The sequence below is a fragment of the Nomascus leucogenys genome, chromosome 24, assembly GCF_006542625.1.
Source record: "Nomascus leucogenys isolate Asia chromosome 24, Asia_NLE_v1, whole genome shotgun sequence".
In the NCBI taxonomy this organism is placed as follows: domain Eukaryota; kingdom Metazoa; phylum Chordata; class Mammalia; order Primates; family Hylobatidae; genus Nomascus; species Nomascus leucogenys.
Genome location: NC_044404.1, coordinates 22,094,597 through 22,114,099, shown reverse-complemented (window position 1 = coordinate 22,114,099; position 19,503 = coordinate 22,094,597). Strand labels below are relative to the sequence as shown.

General features: G+C 38.8%; 1 protein-coding gene across 3 annotated transcripts in view; it reads right to left on the bottom strand.

Annotated features, from left to right (window-relative positions):
• Positions 1–525: 525 nt before the first annotated feature.
• The window catches only part of CDC42 (cell division cycle 42), a 40,097-nt gene continuing 21,119 nt past the window's right edge, over positions 526–19,503 (bottom strand). Inside the window, exons 2-6 of one of the 3 annotated variants that reach the window (XM_030805265.1) lie at positions 14,831–14,985; positions 11,623–11,695; positions 6,883–6,992; positions 6,565–6,762; positions 526–2,016 (exon numbers count right to left, since the gene is read on the bottom strand). In XM_030805265.1, coding sequence (XP_030661125.1) covers positions 1,927–2,016; positions 6,565–6,762; positions 6,883–6,992; positions 11,623–11,695; positions 14,831–14,935 — 576 coding nt within the window. In that variant the 5' untranslated portion in view covers positions 14,936–14,985 and the 3' untranslated portion in view covers positions 526–1,926. Of the gene's footprint in view, positions 2,017–2,635; positions 3,504–6,564; positions 6,763–6,882; positions 6,993–11,622; positions 11,696–14,830; positions 14,986–19,503 lie in introns of those variants that run through there. The other 2 variants (XM_030805266.1, XM_030805264.1) reach the window with 2 other exon arrangements.

Sequence of the window (19,503 nt, the reverse complement as noted above, 5' to 3'; positions counted from 1 at the left end):
AAGAAAATGTATCCCATATTCAGATTCACAGCACAGAATCTGTATTCTGATAGTAGTAGTTTGAGATAACCACCTAGGTGCGGTGATTCCCAAACTTGGCTACATTTTAGAAATGCCTGGAAAACTTAAGAATCACATTGTTCAAGCTGCACTCCAGCTGGAGAACCACTGATGCAGAAAACTTGGGGGAAAATGAGCTGCTTTCCAGTCATCTATGGATTAAAGGTACACTGACATTTCCTTCCACCATGAGCAGTGAGCTTCCTGAACACTGCCTTCACTAAGAATTATTATGGACCTACTTGGTATTTAAGGGAAGTGTCAAACTTAGAGGAGAAAGCACAAACCTGAACATATAGAGGGCTAAATATTATCTCAAACTAAAATGCCAGAAAATAAAAATAATAAAGCTTTAAATTTTTATCCCAAAGTTTGCTAGAAATTGATGTTATCAACAGTCAAATTCCCACTCCTCAATATCTGAAAAGTAAGAGACGGAGGGAAAATAACAACCCTCAGGCTGGCTTGTGAAGGGTTTTTGTTTGTTTAATACATCTGAAAAGAATGCATATACAAAGAATTGAGACATGAGAAAGCATTGGTTCAACACTAATGAATCTACAAGAATTAGGATTGGGAAGGTGGGAGAGATTACCTCAACATTTTTAAAAATTGGAAACTGCAACCAAAATAAGCTGATAAAATCTCTATTAACACTTAAGAAGAGTCTGCATAAGACTCTTTCCATGATTTTTATTAAACTAGAGAGCCTCACCTGGCTGCTCTAGGGTTCCTCATATGCAAAACAGAAATAAGGGGATTCCCCTGACTGGTCCCCATGTTGTTAAGTGTTCTCCCCACCCCCACCCTACCCCCAGCTTCTTAATGAAGCAGGCCTCCATCCTCCTAACTTGAGAGGATGTGAATCATCCCACAGATGTCTGTCTTCTAGCACCACCCCTCATATTTCCTCTACATACCAGGTCTTCAGCTGCATTCTAGGAACACCATATACTACTGAGCTGCAAATCTATGCTAAGCATATAAGACAATGACTGAGAAGGAAAAAAAATTTTTTAATTAAAAACTCAATTCATTTGGTGCATTTCAAAGGTGCAATACTTTTCTTCATTTATCAGTGAAAGAAGTTAGAAATTAACTTCCCAAAAAAATCAGCAAATGGCAAACAAATGTCCTTGAAAGTCAGTCACATACAGTGCGTCCTAGAAAAGAGGAGGGGCAAGACAGGCTCCACCCACTTTCATGAGTTTCATCAAATACTGGATCTACTCAAGGGTGGAGAGAAAAGGCAACTTTCAAAAAGGAGTATGTTATTAAATGAGGCATTTACTATACTCCTTCCTAAGAGCACCAGATGGGGAACATGTTTTCTAAACTAGATCTAGGAAGTGGAATGTGGAATCAATCCGTCCTCCTCCCCTTAAGGGCTATCCACTGGTTAATTAAAAAAACAAGACTAAAAAACAAACCCCACACACACTCCCCCCAAAAAAAGAGGAGGGAAAAAAAAAAAAACACTAAGATGTCCCAGATTACTCTCCAGAGTGGAACCAGGGAGCAGCTTCAACAATTCCAATTAGTCTGTTACAGAGTCATCCACAAGCATGCCTTGCTTTTAAACAACAAAACACAAAAACAAAAATAACAAAATTTTTTTTTTTGAAACAACAAAAAAAACTAGTACTAATCACTTTTCTGACAATTACTCAAAATTAACTAGTACTGGGAGGGGGAAGGGGGGGCCATACCTATGGGCCTTGTCTCACACGAGTGCATGTGGGTAGGTGCAGGGCATTTGTCATTATTGCAAAAACGAATTTTAATTTTTAATCTTTAGTTTGATTTAAACATTGCTTTTAGTATGATGCCGACACCAGCTGTGCAGAAAGGGCTCTGGAGAGATGTTCATAGCAGCACACACCTGCGGCTCTTCTTCGGTTCTGGAGGCTCCAGGGCAGCCAATATTGCTTCGTCAAATACATTCTTTAGGCCTTTCTGAAAAGGGGTAGAAAGAAAAAAGGGGCGGTCTGATTTTCAGTATAATAAAGTTGGAGTTCAAGTTTAAAACATTCAAACCCCAAGAGTTGGCAAAGAAAGAAACATTAAAAACAACCCTGAATCTCAACACAATAATCTCACTTCACCAAGATTTGTCCAGGGCACTGGAAGGATTCAGCAATTCAGGAGCAGAGGAGCAGATATTCATGAGTGAGACAGTGGTCCTTTGAGAAAGCTTTGCGCAGACCAATGTATGTCACAAGAAACAAACAAGCACATGTGTCATTTGCTCATTCAATATGAGTTTTGTAATGTGCTGCTGAAACATTTTACATAAAAACAAGGGAAGCAGCTCTGCATTCCAATGAAACAGCTGGATATGAAACAGGACTGAGAGGACGGGCACGGGTCAGTGGCATCCTTATTCTATGGAAGGCACAGGCAAAGAGAGAGAGAGAGGGTGATTATGGTAGCTGTAAAGATAGTCACTTTGAACTCCCTTTATCCCACCAGTTAGACAGAGTCAAGGAGATTCAAGGGAGCAAAAATGTGGGTACCTGATACATACGTAAAATTAGAGCCAGTCAGTGCAACAGGAATAAAGCTTCATCAGGCATTTATACAAACAGTTGTATATTTTTAATTTCAAAATTTGAAGGTAACCACAATTGTATATTTCCCTCACAATAAAATCAGAAGCAGGAAAATATAAAGGTGGCAGCTTTACATCTCAACATTAACAAATTGTAAGTCAACTGTTTTATGGATGCTATTCTTAAAAGATAATGTAACAAATGAACTCATAAAGCAGTAGCAGATACATCAATATCTTCCCCACCCCAGACTGACAAATACTCCACTACAGCACAGACAGCCAAAGCAACAGCAACACAAAGTTTCACTGCACAAAGGAAAACCAGAAAAGAATCCTCCCTTCCCCATTACACTCTACTAGAAGGTCACCCCTTTTCCATAGGTTTGTCATGCAATTACAATTAACAATTGATCATAAGAGTAAAATGATGTTTGTGTTACTTTCTCCATCTAGAACTAAGACCTAGAAGTGTTAAAACTCTTGTTATTTTCTCCAAGAGGACATTCTTAATGCCAGACCAAGTTCCCTTTTGCAATAGTAATCCAAACCAAAAAGCTCTGAGCATCAGGCAACTCAAGCAGCAGAAAGTTAAAACAAGTCCAACTTGACTACTGATCACAAAAAATTTCTATAAGATATTGCATTCTTGATCAAAAACTAATACAGAGGTTGCTCTAAGGTGGTGAGTAAAAAGACGCAGAGGCTTTCAAACAGGATGGTTTTATTCCTTTGTTTTTAAACGATCTTTCTACAGTAGTGGGACAGGAAGCAGCAGCAAAGAAGGGAAGGAGAAAACAGTTTAGAATATACAGCACTTCCTTTTGGGTTGAGTTTCCGGAGGCTCGAGGGCAGCTAGGATAGCCTCATCAAACACATTCTTCAGACCTCTCTACAAGACAGAGGGGAGGAGAGAGAATAGCAGCCAGGTTAGAGGATTGGAAAGACTAGCAGGTACAACAGCAGTCCGGATTAAACGAGCTGAATTCACAGAAGCAATGTGCCTTAAGAAAAATGCTAGAATGCTAGATCTTAAGCCCATTATAACTGGGAGAGTAGATAACTGACCAAAAACTTAACCTCAAGCAAGGTTAACTGAGCAGGAAAGCAATTTTTATTAAAATGCAATATATTGACTTCAAACACATTTTGCAAATAAATCTATTACAATTTCAGGCTTATGTGAATTCAGTCCCTGAATAACTGAAGGACACAAATAGCAGACTAACAGGCATGCTATGTGTTTCTAGGTTCAATGACATATCTGAATGTGATTAATCAAGATTTCAGAGTAAACTGGTTTCCCAGAACAGAAAGGTTCAGACATTTAAAAAGTGTTAATTGTGCAACAGTACCAACTAGAAGGAGTTTAAAGAACAGACTCTAGAAACAGCATACACTTCAGTTATTCAGTAATGTTATCAGAGCAAGTAACCACCACCCAAGTCATAAGAAAACAAAGAATGGGGTCCTAGAATGAGTTTTAGCAAGCAGTCCAGTGCTTTAAGATGTCTGCATGGGTATCAGAGCATAAAGCATGGAGTGAAAACGAAGAATATTCTCAGATCTTATGGGGATTAAGATACAGAAATACACTTACACCTCAGCCAGAAACTCCAACATGATAGGGTGACTCAGCAGTGGTGGTACTTAGGACCCAGGTCTACAGACTCACCTAAACTCACCTAAATCTGAAGCCACAAGTTTACCACCCAAGGTTGTTTTACATGTTCTTTGGTTTGATCAGTTTGATCCCAAGTAAATATGTCCTAAAAGTCCCAGAACACAGCTCCAATTGTAAGTGCCAACCCCAGACCACCCCAAGTGTTCCCACCTCCACCCTGCCCCCATCCATGACATCCCACAGGACTGGTACCCACACGTCACATTAGATACAAAATAAATCAGAAACAGCAGTAAATTCTTTAAAAGCAGCAAAAGTTAAAAAGCTTTCCTCTTTCTACATCACTTACAAAGTAGAAATGCCACATAAAAGTTAAAATTCCACTGCAATTCTCTCTACACATCTAGGAACCAACTCTGGCAGTAAAATATAAAAGGAAGGAAGGAGTACAGAAAGGGAAATATACTTTATAAGGAAAAAAAGAGGAGGAGGACTATTAGAAACTGGAGTGTATCCCTTGACAAGAAGGAATTCCTTTCTTGCTTACCGTGGATGAAGATCAACAAATGCTCTAAGAAACAAAACTAATCTTTGCTTGACCACCATCTGTTTATAGTAAGACTTTAGTTTTAGAGGAATCAACAAACAGAATCTGTAAGCCTCAAAGTTCTAGCTCCCAAACACAACCACAGACCCCATTTTCTAACTTCCCCTCTTTTGACTTCTCCATACTTCAAACTCTGGTAAGAAAAATGTACCTGCTAAGATCTTTTAAACTTCATACTCTCTGCAAACGGATTTACTATATACACCTGTTGATACTGTAAAAATCTTACATTAAAAGCATCCAATTATCTAAAGCATCACTAGTAACCTAAAAGTGAATCCACAGGGCCCATGTGTCTTCCCTCAAAGCAACCCATATCTAGAGAACAGAGGTATGCATCAGAAGCACACAGAATTAGTATCTAATATGGACATGAGTGTTTCACACATGACTTTCCCGTCTCCCCCAATATACACACACAGGCACACTTTTCTGGGAATGTTACTAAAACACAGAGAGAAGCACCAGGCATTTTTTAAAACTCTCAAAACAGTGCTGTGCATGAGAAGATGTAAAATCTTCTAAACTTTTAAATAACTGCTTTTATAATAGCACTAAACTGCCCAAAAAAACTAGGATTAGAAGATTATGTTTAAATCATCTGATACTAGGCCTCGAAGTTATTCTGAGGGATATTCCAGTTAAGCATAAAAGTTTTATCTTTAAATATCCAAGTACTAAACTGATTATTAAATTATGCACTAGGCCCTATAAACTAAATACCTACTGCATATGTAATAAGTAATCATATATGCCATTTACCCTAGTATACGTGTAGTTAAGAATCCAATAGCGTTTTTTAGAAATACAATAAAAATGAATTACCTGAAAACATAAGCATAAATATAATGAGTTTAGTATAATTATTAGAAACCTCCACCCTTCAATCTTGCCCTATTAGGCATATCTGCTCACTGTTCAAACTTCAAAGCACCAGTACCAGTAGAACATAAGACTTTTGTGCTAATTATTTCCATAACTTTTTCCTTTGCCCCCAGAACAGTACTCAAAGGACGGAATCAGCGATACCATGAAGGTGAAAAAGTTTAAACCATACACATCAGTTACAAGTCCCATTCCAAATACCCTAACATTGCTCCCTATCTTCAAAATCTGAGTTTCCCATCAAACTACAAAAGGAGTTCCAATTAAATCACTCAAAAACAGCCAGAATGCATGAGGAAGGAATACTTCCAGAAACATAGGAATAGAGACACTGTATAAAGCACGCTTGAGAACTGTGGCAGAAATAGCCATGGCTGCCTTCTTTGACATGAAAGTCTCAATTATTATGACTAATTCCCTATCCTGGTTGAATTGCCCAAGAAGCGGTATAGTATCAATTGTCAGAATTGGCAAGAAAAGATCAGACGTATTTAGATGAAAATTTAAGTGTCTAGAAAAAAAATCATTCACATCCTCTCTTGCAAGTTTGTGCTTATCTGAACCTTTCCTGTAAGGTTTTTGTTTTAACACAACCCTGACCACTAGGAATCATTCAGCACAGTACGACAGCTTACCAACACAAGGGGTTCAGGAACTAATAATATTCTCCAAAAAACACAGAGGCCTCTAACAAAAGAACATACAATATGAAGCTGTTCATATTCTTGCTGGGCATCTTTGAGCACTGCTGATCACTGTTAGGAATAACTCCTGTATCCTAATGCTCTAATAAATGATTCGACCATAAATACACATGGGGTTTCATGCCATCCTTACCTGTGTAAGTGCAGAACACTCCACATACTTGACAGCCTTCAGGTCACGGGCCAGCTTTTCAGCAGTCTCTGGAGTGATAGGCTTCTGTTTGTTCTTGGCAAGTTTCTCAATAGTAGAGGGGTCATCTCTGAGATCAATTTGAGTCCCAACAAGCAAGAAAGGAGTCTTTGGACAGTGGTGAGTTATCTCAGGCACCCACTAAAAAAAGGTATTTTAAAATACACCTTTGTTAATCAACAAGCCTCTAATGTTATTTATAATAGGTCAGTAGAAATTCTGAGATGACCTTCTTAGGGCAAGAGTATCTGATCAGCTTACCTTTTCTTTCACATTTTCAAATGAAGATGGAGAGACCACTGAAAAACAGACTAGAAATACATCTGTTTGTGGATAACTCAGCGGTCGTAATCTGTCATAATCCTCTTGCCCTAGAAAAAAGAAAAATATTGGAGAGAATTCAGCAACTGAATCTTGGTGTCCTCAAAGTGATAAAAGCATGCTGGTCATTACTCAAAAAGCAACTTACTTATCTAATAAAATGTATGGCTTTGTAATATAATATGTGGGCAATATTCTCAATCAGCTAATTCTACAAACTTCAAGCACTCAGAACAGCAATGAATTTACTATTATGTTATCTGCTTTTATTACCAGTTTGTGGTGTCCAATCTTTGTGTCCATTAGAAACCCAATAATAAATGTAATAATAAACTCTTGCTACAGAAATAGTTAAAAATCAATCCTTGTAATCCCAGCACTTTGGGAGGCCGAGACAGGTGGATCACCTGAGGTCAGGAGTTCGAGACCAGCCTGGCCAACATGATGAAGCCTCATCTCTACTAAAAATATAAAAATTAGCCGGGTGTGGTGGTGCACATCTGTAATCCCAGCTACTTGGGAGGCTGAGGCAGAAGAATCATGCAAACCCAGAAGGCGGAGGTTGCAGTGAGCCGAGATGGCATTACTGTACTCCAGTCTGGGCGACAGAGTGAGACTCCATCTCAGATATGGTAAAGAAACAATCACAGTGAAATCATCTAAGGAAAGAAAAACCTCACTGAAACCCAGACGACAAAATCCACTGCCCATCATGACTACAAACACAGGTTCACATATTTAGTTAATGCGTGTATATAAGACCGGTATCTGAAACTGATAAAGCCTAGAAAACAAATTTAGCAAGAATTAATGGATACTCAAAATAATAAAAACACTTAGAATTAACTTAATCAGAGGCAAAAGACTTGGACAACAAAAATTTCAAAACTGCTGAAAGAAATTGAAGAAGACATAAATAAATGGAAACACATCCCACATTCATGAATTGGAAGACTTAATATTGTTGACATGTCAACATTATCCAAAGCAACCTACAGATTCAATGCAATCCCTATCAAAATCCCAACAACGGATAATAATCTTGAAACAAGGGACAGTAGCCAAAATAATCTTGAAAAAGAATAAAGCTGAAGGACTCCCACTTCCTGATTTCAAAACTTACTACAAGGCTACAATAATTAAAACAGTGTGGTGTTGGCATAGGGAGATATATATGACAATGAAATAGACTAGAGAACCCAGAAATAAACCCTTACATATATGGGCAAATAATTTTTCTTTTCTTTTTTTTTTTTTTAGACAGAGTCTCACTCTATCACCCAGGCTGGAGTGCAGTGGCACAATCTCGGCTCACTGCAACCTCCACCTCCTCAGTTCAAGAGACTCTCCTGCCTCCACCTCCTGAGTAGCTGGGACTATAGGCACACACCACCACGCCAGGCTAATTTTTGTATTTTTAGTAGAGACAGGGTTTCACCATGTTGGCCAGGCTGGTCTTAAACTTCTGACCTCAGGTGATCTGCCCACCTCAGCCTCCCAAAGTGCTAGGATTACAGGTGTGAGCCACCGTGCCTAGCCTAGGTCAAATAATTTTTGATAAGGGTGCCAAGACCATTCAGTGGTAAAAGGACTCTTCAATAAATGGTGCTGAGAAAATGACATATTCACATGCAAAAGACAAAGATGAAACCTTACCTAATACTATATACTAAAATTAACTCAAAATGGATAAAAGGTTTAAATGTTAGACCTAAAACTTTAAAACTCCCAGAAAACATAAGGCAAAAGATTCAGGTGGACTTGGCAATAATTTGTTTGGCTATCACACCAAACCAACCAAAAAATAGACAAACTTCATGAAATTGTGAAAATTTTATACATCAGAAGATAGTATCAACAGAATAAAAACGCAACCCACAAAATAGGAAAAAATATATGCAAATCGTGTATGTGATAAGAGATTAATACCCAGAATCTACAAAGAACTCCTAAAACTTACCCCCCCAAAAAAAAATCCCAATTCAAAAATGGGCAAAGAACTTGATTAAACAGACCTTTCTCCAAAGATATATAAATGGCCATAAGATGCTCAACATCACTAATCATTAAGGAAATGCAAATCAAAACCACAATTAGATACCACCTCACACTAATTAGGATAGCTACAATAAAAAAAAAAAAAAAAAGTAAGTGTCGAACAGAAGAATGTGACTATATCAAGCCCCCGTGTACTGTTGGTAGGAATATAAAATGGGACAGCCACTGTGGAAAACAATATGGAGGTTCCTCAAAAAAATTAGAAACATGATCCAACAATTCCACTTCTGGGTATATACCCCAAAAGAACTGAAAGCAGGGTCTCAACAAGGTATTTGTATACCCATGTTGATAGCAACGTTATTCAAAATAGCTAAAACGTGGAAGCAATTCATAGCACCAGTATTAAAACTGGAACCCAAACATCCATCAGCTTGTTAATGGATAAACAAAACTGTGACATATTCATAGAACAGAATACCACTCGGCAATCAAAAGAAAAACTACCAATACACACAACATGGACAACTCTCACAAACATTAAGCTATGTAAAAACAGTCACACACAAAAGACTACATATTGTATGGTTCCATTTATATGAAACCCTAGAAAAGCAAAACAGTAGAAACAAAGAAAGCAGATCAGTGGTTGCCTGGAACCAGGTCAAGGGACAGGGCTGACTGCAAAAGGGAACCCAGAAATAAACACTCACATATATGGTCAAATAATTTTTGATAAGGGTGCCAACACCATTCAGTGGTAAAGGGACTCACCACAGAAAATTTGAGGGGTGATAAAAATGTTACACATTTTATTATGGTGGAGGATCAGCAAAATGCATCACACTGAACACTTAAAATGATTTTTTTTTTTTTTAAAGACGGAGTCTCACTCTGTCACCCAGGCTGGAGGGCAGTGGCGGAATCTCGGCTCACTGCAACCTCCACCCCAGTGGGTTCAAGCAGTTCTCCTGTCTCAGCCTCCCGAGTAGCTGGGTCTTACAGGCATACACCACTACACTCGGCTAATTTTTGTATTTTTAGTAGAGATGGGGTTTCACCATATTGGCCAGGCTGGTCTCAAACTCCTGACCTCAGGTGAATTGCCTGTCTCAGCCTCCCAAAGTGCTGCGATTACAGGTGTGAGCCACCGCGCCTGGCCTTAAAATGATTTTTATTGCACTACGCATCAATAAAGCTTTAAAAAGTACTCACCAGAAAATGTAAAGGCTTATAAAAAATAAACTTTGCAATCTGAAAATACTAATTTTCAACCACAAGTAGCCATAAATTATCTTTTCTCGCCAGGCGCGGTGGTTCACGCCTGTAATCCCAGCACTTTGGGAGGCCGAGGCAGGCAGATCACCTGAGGTCAGAAGTTCGAGACCAGCCTGACCAACATGGAGAAACCCTATCTCTACTAAAATACAAAAAAATTAGCCGGGTATGGTGGCACATGCCTGTAATCCCAGCTACTCGGGAGGCTGAGGCAGAAGAATCACTTGAACCTGGGAGGTGGAGGTTGCGGTGAGCCAAGATGGCACCATTGCACTCCAGCCTGGGCAACAACAGCAAAACTCCATCTCAACAAAAAAAAAAAAAAAATTTTCTCTGTGCCTTTGGACACAAATGAACACAGAAGAAAACTCCTCATTTATCATGAGATTATGGGTCATTGTTTTCTCTATATTCCAAATGTAATATACCATTACTTTTATTAATTTTAATGTATTAAAAATTTCTCTAATCATTTGTCTCTCCATTTCATGTTCTCAATTAAATCTAAACAGTTCCTCATGGTACACAGTGTAACACCACATTCCATGCAAGCAACATGTTAACTTGCAAACAGTAACAGTAACAGTAACTCAAAGCAGAAAATTTAGAATTCCTACATTCTAAAGATACTCTAATGGATATCTTTCTGAGATTTTCCTCTGGCTAACAGAGCTGATAATAAGACAGCACACAGAAAAGTCAGAAATTAAGATGTGCAGCCACTCTTGAAAACAAGAAATAGTACTGAGGAATTAGGTACATTTAAGGAAGAAAGTAATTTGTTCTTACAATTTGGATAGCTGACAAATGTCAATACTGTAAGCAGATAAGAGTTCACTCTCAAAATATTTTCAGATAGTTTAAAATAAGCTATCGTAAGAAACTAAACATGTTATTAGACACATAAATTGAATACGTCTTCAAATATCAGAAAGTAATAATAATAAATACTGTAAATGGCTTACGACCTTACAACCTTAGGCATATTTAGGAAACTCTAGGCTTTAAAAAGGAGCAGGTAGGGGTGAAGGGAGAGAATCAGTGGGCGTGATTCCTATGAATTCATTCCCTTAGTCCCTCCCCAACCACTAATGCAGTCCCCAATTCTCTGCAAGGTGCAGACATCAGGACTTTAGTTCAATTTGGAGCTTGTATAATGCACTCTAGTCTCACTCTACTTCATCTACTACACTGTTCACCCAGGGTACTCCAAACTCCTATTTGCCAACCCAGGTCTGGGACTGCTCCTTGGTCAAGCATTGACGATCATTATACTGAATCCTGCTAACTAATAACAAAAGGCAAGTACTTTGCTCATGTGCTAGTTTCTCAAAATGTCCACAAGAGACAGACAATTAGCAACTGTTAAAGATCAAAACAGTATAAAAGACATTAAGTTTTCACCTGCAGTATCAAAAAGTCCAAGAGTATATGGTTCTCCACCAATCATAACTGTGACTGCATAGTTGTCAAAAACCTAAAAACAAAAAAATACAACACTGTTAGTGTGCAAGGAGAGAGTTAAAATGGGACAGGACAACTCTTAAGTTAAGGCAGTGTTTCCTTGCTAAGATTTAATCATCCCTTATTCCATCCATCTCCTTATATAACCAATCTTGCCAACCAAGTCCTTGCGTGAGCTAAATGATCCCTGGAAAAAGACAAAGGATGTGTTCTGAGACTTCTGCTCCACCCCAGCAGCCTGGATAAAGAGCCAGAGAAGGTTTAGAGGTGTCACAGGAGCAGAGTCCTCTAGCTACACAAAATTAACCTGTTCAAGTTTGAAACTTTTGAGACAGTGGTCTACCTCAACATTCAATCTGATTCCCAAGAAATTATTTCTTCATAGACCACTTCCTTTTCATCTAGAAATAAAATCTCCTAGATCCATGACCTTTCTTCCTTTCAGAGTCCTAGAAAAGATGAGCCTTGTTACAAACAAGCCCATTTGAGAGAAATAATGGTTCCCTCAAAGTACGCAAAGTGTCCAAGAAAAAGCTAGCAGATTATTTGCTGGGAATTTTTTTTTATTTTTTTTGAGACAGAGTCTCACTGCGTCACACCAGGCTGGAGTGCAATGGCATGGTCTCAGCTCACTGCAACCTCTGCCTCCTGGGATCAAGCGATTCTCCCACCTCAGCCTCCTGAGTAGCTGGGACTACAGGTGCATGCCACCACACCCAGCTAATTTTTGTATTTTTAGTAGAGACAGATTTTCACTATGTTGGCCAGGCTGGTCTCAAACTCCTGACCTCATGATCCACCTGCCTCGGCCTCCCAAAGTCCTGGAATTACAGGTGTGAGCCACTGCGCCCAGCCAGCTGGGAATTTTATGAGTAAAATTCATGTTATTGGGCACAAACTGCATGACCTAAGACACCTTCTTTAACAAGATGCTTAATATGTAAATAGACCATAAAACCCTTATCAAATTCAGTACAGCATATGCTAATACTGGTTGTACTAAGTTATTTGTGAAAATGGGAGGTTTAACAATGCTAAATGGGAAAAGACCCAACACAAATTCTGGAGTCTTTGGAATTAATTTACAATTGAAAAGCAATGCTTTCATATACAACTATAATCTGTCAATTTACAATAAAAATTTAAAAATTAAATGATATCTATAAAAAGAAAAGCAAAGCTTTCCAACTAGGAGAAGAATGCTACATTTTAAGACCAGCCCTACTTAACTTTTAGGTACCTACTCTGATTTTCTGACTTATGTTTTAACACATTGTTCAAGAGCTTATTTAAATGTAAAGAAGAGAAGCAAGGGCATGAGGGAGATGACAGTTAAAGGAAAGTCGGTTCTTAAAAACAGGAACAAAGAAATTGAATGAATGTGCTTAAGCTCTCAAACCAAACAGATTATTTTCTTAAATCACACTTAAGAGACTCAAAAACAACCCTCCTTTACTAGATTGTTCATATCCAGAACTAGACTAAGAATCAGAAAAGCTGGCTTCCATTCCAAAGTCTACTTATGCTAGTGTAATTACGCTAAGTAATTAAAACTTAGACTTCTAAGTCTCATCCCTAAATTGGGCCTGAGTACCCTCATCCATTAAGAGAGGGCTAAGACAATATATATTGTCCTATCCAGCTCTGAATTTCTATTACTCTAGAAATGGCAAGCCCCAATTTATAGATGGGAACTTAAATGCATTTTGCACCAAATCCATTTCCATATTAACTTCAACAGGTACCATGAGAACACTATTTGTGCCTCATGGTCCATTCATTTACCTAAATCGGCTCATTTAAAATCTTATTCTACTACTACTCTTCCTTCCACCCTATCACTTTTCCAGAGATGTACACACAAACATACATATAAAACACCCACAAGCCCACTTAAAATATAACACCAAAATATCAAAGTCATAAAAGACTCAGAAATTATGTTTACAAGTAAATAACTTCAATGGAGACTGAAACAGAAAAATTCTGATAGCTGTCCTCACTCCGAAACAAGATTCATGTACCTCTAAACGTCCCCGTAAGTCCACTGAACCTCAAAACGTCTTCCATTTATCCTGTCTCCAAATGGACCAATTCAAAATATCAAAGAGATTTTAGTGTTTAATAATACCTTCAAATTCTCTCCCCTTCAAAAAAAAAACTTTACTTATTTTTGGGACAGGGTCTCACTACCTTTCACAAATGAGTGTTACTCTAACTCTCGTCTCTCTCTCACTTCAATATTTTTGTTATTCCCATCTTCCTTCTACCATTCCAAAGAGTTGATTTAAAAAACAGTTGTGGGGCCAGGCATGGTGGCTCACGCCTGTAATCCCAGCACTTTGGGAGGCCGAGGCGGGTGGATCGTTTGAGGTCAGGAGTTCAAGACCAGCCTGGCCAACATGGTGAAACCCCGTTTCTACTAAAAACACAAAAATTAGAAAGGCGTGGTGCCGGGCGCCTGTAATCCCAGCTACTCAGGAGGCTGAGGCAGGAGAAACTGCTTGAACCCAGGAGATGGAAGGTGCAGCAAGCCGAGATCGCGCTATTGCACTCCAGATAGAATGAGCGATAGAGACTCCATCTCAAAAAAAAAAAAAGAAAAGAACAGTTGTGGGGGTGACCCCCAAAGGTTTCTGTTAGTGTTCTCATAACATAACAGGTCTCTTCTGGGCCCCTAAGAACCAGTTTGGAGCTCCACTACTGCTAAGAGAACAGCTCCACAAGAAAAGTGGAGACACATACTACTTGTCTCTCAAGTTACAGGACCCCAAATGGTATCCCAGGAGACCTCCAAGTACTGATCAATAATTGGCCGAAACATCCAAAAAAAAAAAAAAGTCACCTCATTCCAAGATGTAGGGCATACTTCACCAAATTGAGACCACCACTCGTTAGAATCTTGTCTACTGGAGTTTTGCCTCCCAGCTCTTCTTGCAAACCCTTGTGTCACCCCTTCTGACTTTCCACTGATTTTTCAGCTGTTTAATTTTAAAGTGTATATAATTTACCCATGAGAAGTCAACATCTTTAAAAACAGGAAACAAAGGCAGACAACAGAAAAAAAATTCAGTACACATAGAGAAAGCGTTTTCAAAAGGATATCAAATTTTACATTTTACTAACAGAAGGAAGCCTTTATACTTACAGTCGGTACATATTCCGATGGAAATTTGTTCGTTGTGTAGGATATCAGGAGACATGTTTTACCAACAGCACCATCGCCCACAACAACACACTTAATTGTCTGCATTGCTGAAATAGTTTTGTATCCACTTTAAATATTTCAAATCTGATGTTGACCTGCAAAAAGATTAAAGATATTTGTTTATTTATACTTACATATGGATTTTTTTTCCTCACTTAGCAACAGGTTCAGGCACTCAGAGCAAGAAAAGAACCAGCACAATTATTATGGCTAAAAGAACCCAATAAGAGAAACAATGACTTGCTATAAGTTACAATAACAAATAAGGTCCATTTCTAAGTTTCTGATCCCTGGCTGTTTCAACTTCTTAAGTGTTATTTTTAAAAGGTCCAAAGTGGTGTGATAATCAGCAAATTTATTTTTATAATGAAAGAGAAGAGGCTGTATCAGAGAAAATTCCACATAGTGTGCTAAATATTATTTTGTGAAAGCTGTTCTTCGGTTACACGTGCACACACACCTGTATCTATGCATGTATGTGAACTAGCCTGCAATACAAAGGCCACTGCTTTAAAGAATGGTTCATTATCCAGCCTTATTCAGCCTTACTCAGGCTCTGACCAACAAGCAGCAGAGCACCACACGATCACACGGTAATTATATGAGTAATGTGAGGAACTGAACAAAGAACAGGGTGATTGCTGGCCTCAGCAGCTGTTTTAGCACCAGAATGCCTAGTCCAAAACCTACATTTTTATAATGAAAAAGTCAGATTGCTCTAAAGCATACTGACTTATAAACAGATACTATAGCTTCTCTTACTAGAGTCCTCCTCCATTTTAAGAAGCTATCAATTACAAGTACCAAAGAGTCATTAATTTGAGATGCTTTTTTTCATTTAAACATTTCTAAAGTCAGAATGTGTCTCTGAGTCTCTTACAATCTTATCAGCCATTTTTCCCCCACATTTTGACTTCTATGAAATTGAAATCTTAGATTCAATGAAATACTTTAACAGTTTTCTGAAAGAATAAAAAGAAACACCACCCAATATATACCTAAATTTTAAGGTTTATATTTAATTTAAATTATAATCCTAAAGGGGTTATAATTAAACATAAAAATACAGAACCACCTAACTCTTGGTCAGATGCCACCATGCTCCTATAGCACCATTCACAACAATTAATCATAACAATTTATAAGTGCCTATTAACATCCCTGTAAATGAACCTATACTACCTCATGCACCACTATACTTCTAGCACTGAGCACTTCTAGACTGACACACTGTGAGTTGTTGAATGGATGCAAAAACCACGAAACAAAAGAACATGAAACTACATTAGTGTGAGTAACCTACAGGAAATAAACTCTCTCCCGCTCCTCATCAAAATTATCTGCAGTGTATTTTTAAAGAATTTTTATTCTTTAAATACTATATTTAATATTTTTTTAGACAGGGTTTTTACTCCCATCACCCAGGCTGGAGTGCAGTGGCACAACCTCAGCTCACTGCAACCTCCACCTCCCAGACTCAAGCAATCCTCCCACCTTGGCCTCCCAAGTAGCCGGAACCACAGACACATGCCACCATGCTCAGCTGGGTTTTTGTTTTGCTTTTAGTTTTTTGAAGAGACGGGGTCTCACTGTTACCCCGGCTGGTCTTGAATTCCTGGGCTCAAACAATCCACTCACCTCGGCCTCCCAAAGTCCCAAAGTGCTGGGATTACATGCATGAGCCACCGCAGCCAGCCATATTTATCCTTCTTTATTCAATTTCCTTTTATATCTCCTTTTTCCTTCACCTTTCCCTTTTATGCACTAAGAAGCACCCATACTAATACAGCACACTAAAGGTTAACAACCCTGATCCCTAAGATCAATCAATTACTGGTTAAATCTAAAAGCACTCAAATAATAATAGTAAGCAGCAAACACTTATACAGCATTTACTAAGTGCTATGTACTGTTCAAAACATATTACACATATTCACACATTTCATCCTCCCAAAAAGCCTATGAAGTATGTGCTATATTATCCCTATTTTACAGATAAGAAGAGTGAGGCTCAGCAAGTAACTAAGCCAAGGCTATTCAGCCAGTAACTGGCAGAACTGTAATTTAAATCCAAGCAGTCTGACTCTCAAGTCCCTGCTTGTTGTGTGTGTGTGTGTGTGTGTGTGTGTGTGTGGTGTGTGTGTGTGTGTGTCAGTGCAGTGGCGTGATCTCTGCTCACTGCAACCTCTGCCTCCCGGGTTCAAGCGATTCTCCTGCCTCAGCCTCCAGAGCAACTGGGATTACAGGTGCATGCCATCACGCCTGGATAATGTTTGTATTTAATAGAGACAGGGTTTCACCATGTTGGCCAGGCTGGTCTTGAACTCCTGACCTCAAGTAATCCAACTGCCTGGGCCCCTCAAAGTGCTAGGATTACAGGTGTGAGCCACCGTGCCCAACCTCAAGTCCCTGCTCTTAATAAGCATTACATTACAGTATACTGTCTGAGAAGTGACATTAATAAAAACAAATATAATCAGTGCTTGTGGAATGACAAGTATATATCCATGAGTTACCAGAATGCAAATATAAAGAAGAGGAAAGCAAATATAAAGAAAAGGAAGCAAAAAATAGGGGCTAAAAGCTCATTTCCTGTTTTTCACCTGCATATAACTACTGAATTTTATTGGGAGAAGGGAGTAAGATAAGAGTTTGCTCTTCCCCTTTCTATCTACCCACAAATCTTCCACTTCTTAGACTTCCCAACCTGACTGCTCAGCAATTTGTTACAAACTGGTTGGTTGTGAGTCCCCTGTTAAGCCTGGGCTCTGGAGTCAGAGTGGCTCTACCACACTCTAGCTATTCAACCTCTGTGTTATTCAACCTCTATGTAGCTTGGTTTCCCCTTCTCTAGAAATGAAAACAGTACTACCTTTCTCATAAGGTAAACTAAGATAATACATGTAAAGAACTTGCAACAGTACTTGGCATACAGTACATGCTTAGTACATGTTAATTATTAGTCTTCAACAAGTAACGGTACCTTTAAGTCAATATAAGGAATTTTAAAACAGTAATTCCAAACTTCTTAGAAAGAAACTCATAACACTTTTTATCTCCAAGATAATTACAGTACAGTCAGCCCTCCATGTACACAGATGCAGAACCCACAGATACAGATGGATAACTCTACTATGTAATTTTATGTAAGAAACTTGAGCATTCCAGGATTGTTGTATCCTTGGAGAGTTCTGGAATCAATCCCCCGCAATATCAAGGGAAGATTGTACTAATTGTTCTCAGTACAAATGTAGTCAAATGTAGAGTTACCATTACAAAGATGGTCATTTCAGAGTCAAGTTCTAATTAAGACTATTCTGCAAAGCATTTGGCATGTATTAATAATTGCTTCATGTGTTAAAGAAAAACTATAGAAGGCTACCATTGTGGACTAATCTCCTGCACTAGGCCCCAAGTGACCAGACTAAAAATCAAAATGGAGTTATTCATGCTAAAGTTTCACATCACTAAACTTAAATTTAGTTGTTATCTGACCTTCTGAGAAACAGGAGAGATGACAGCCAGTTTACCAAACAGGCCACTTTCAATCTTCAATTGGAATGATAATGAAGTTCCCTCTGCTTTAATCCTTACACAAAAAAAAGCAGCCTGAAGTAACCTGATACTACCTAATCAGTTATTTTTCTATTGTTCTGTCTTCTCCCTGTCCCTGCCTTACAAGAAAGGTAGCTCTGAAACAACTAATAGGCCCTTTGCTCTTTGCTTCCCCTTTCCTCAGCTCTTCTGTCTATTAAGCCAACCTCTTCCGCTCAGCTCCTTCGAACACTTAACTCTGTTTTGTGGAATGAAGCACTGCCCAACTCTAAAATCACAATAAAGCCAAGTGAGATTTAAATTTGTTGTAGTTTTGCCCTTTAACACATGTATTAAAAAGAGCACAGTGGCTCACCTGTAATCCTTGCACTTTGGGAGGCCAAAGTGGGAAGATCACTTGAGCTCAGGAGTTCAACACCAGCCTGGGCAACATAGTAAGACCTGACCTCTATTTCTTTTTTCTTTTTCTTTTTTCTTAATGTCACCAGATACTCCACAGATTGGGGTGGGTAAAGGGAGCAATCAGGGGAGAGACTTTGGGTTTTGCAATATATATAAGCCAGACATGTTCATAAACCCTATGTTAATTTCCTATTGAAATAATGTCAAATCACTACGGCAGCAAAGAGGCCACATAGAAACAATTCCCATTCTGCTAACCAGAAAAGTTATTCTGCGCCAGGCATGGTGCCTCACGCCTGTAATCCCAGCACTCTGGGAGGCCGAGGCAGGCAGATCACAAGGTCAGGAGATGGAAACCATTCTGGCTAACACGGTGAAACCCCGTCTCTACTAAAAATACAAAAAATTAGCTGGGCATGGTGGCAGGCACCTGTAGTCCCAGCTACTCAGGAGCCTGAGGCAGGAGAATCGCTTGAACTCGGGAGGCGGAGGCGCATTGCAGTGAGCCAAGATGGCGCCACTGCACTCCAGCCTGGGCAACACAGCAAGACTCCGTCTCAAAAAAGAAGAAAGAAAAGAAAGAAAAGCTAAGTTATTTTGCACCAATAACTGAATCCTACCTCTTTTTAACAGTGAAGTTCATTTGTACCACAACT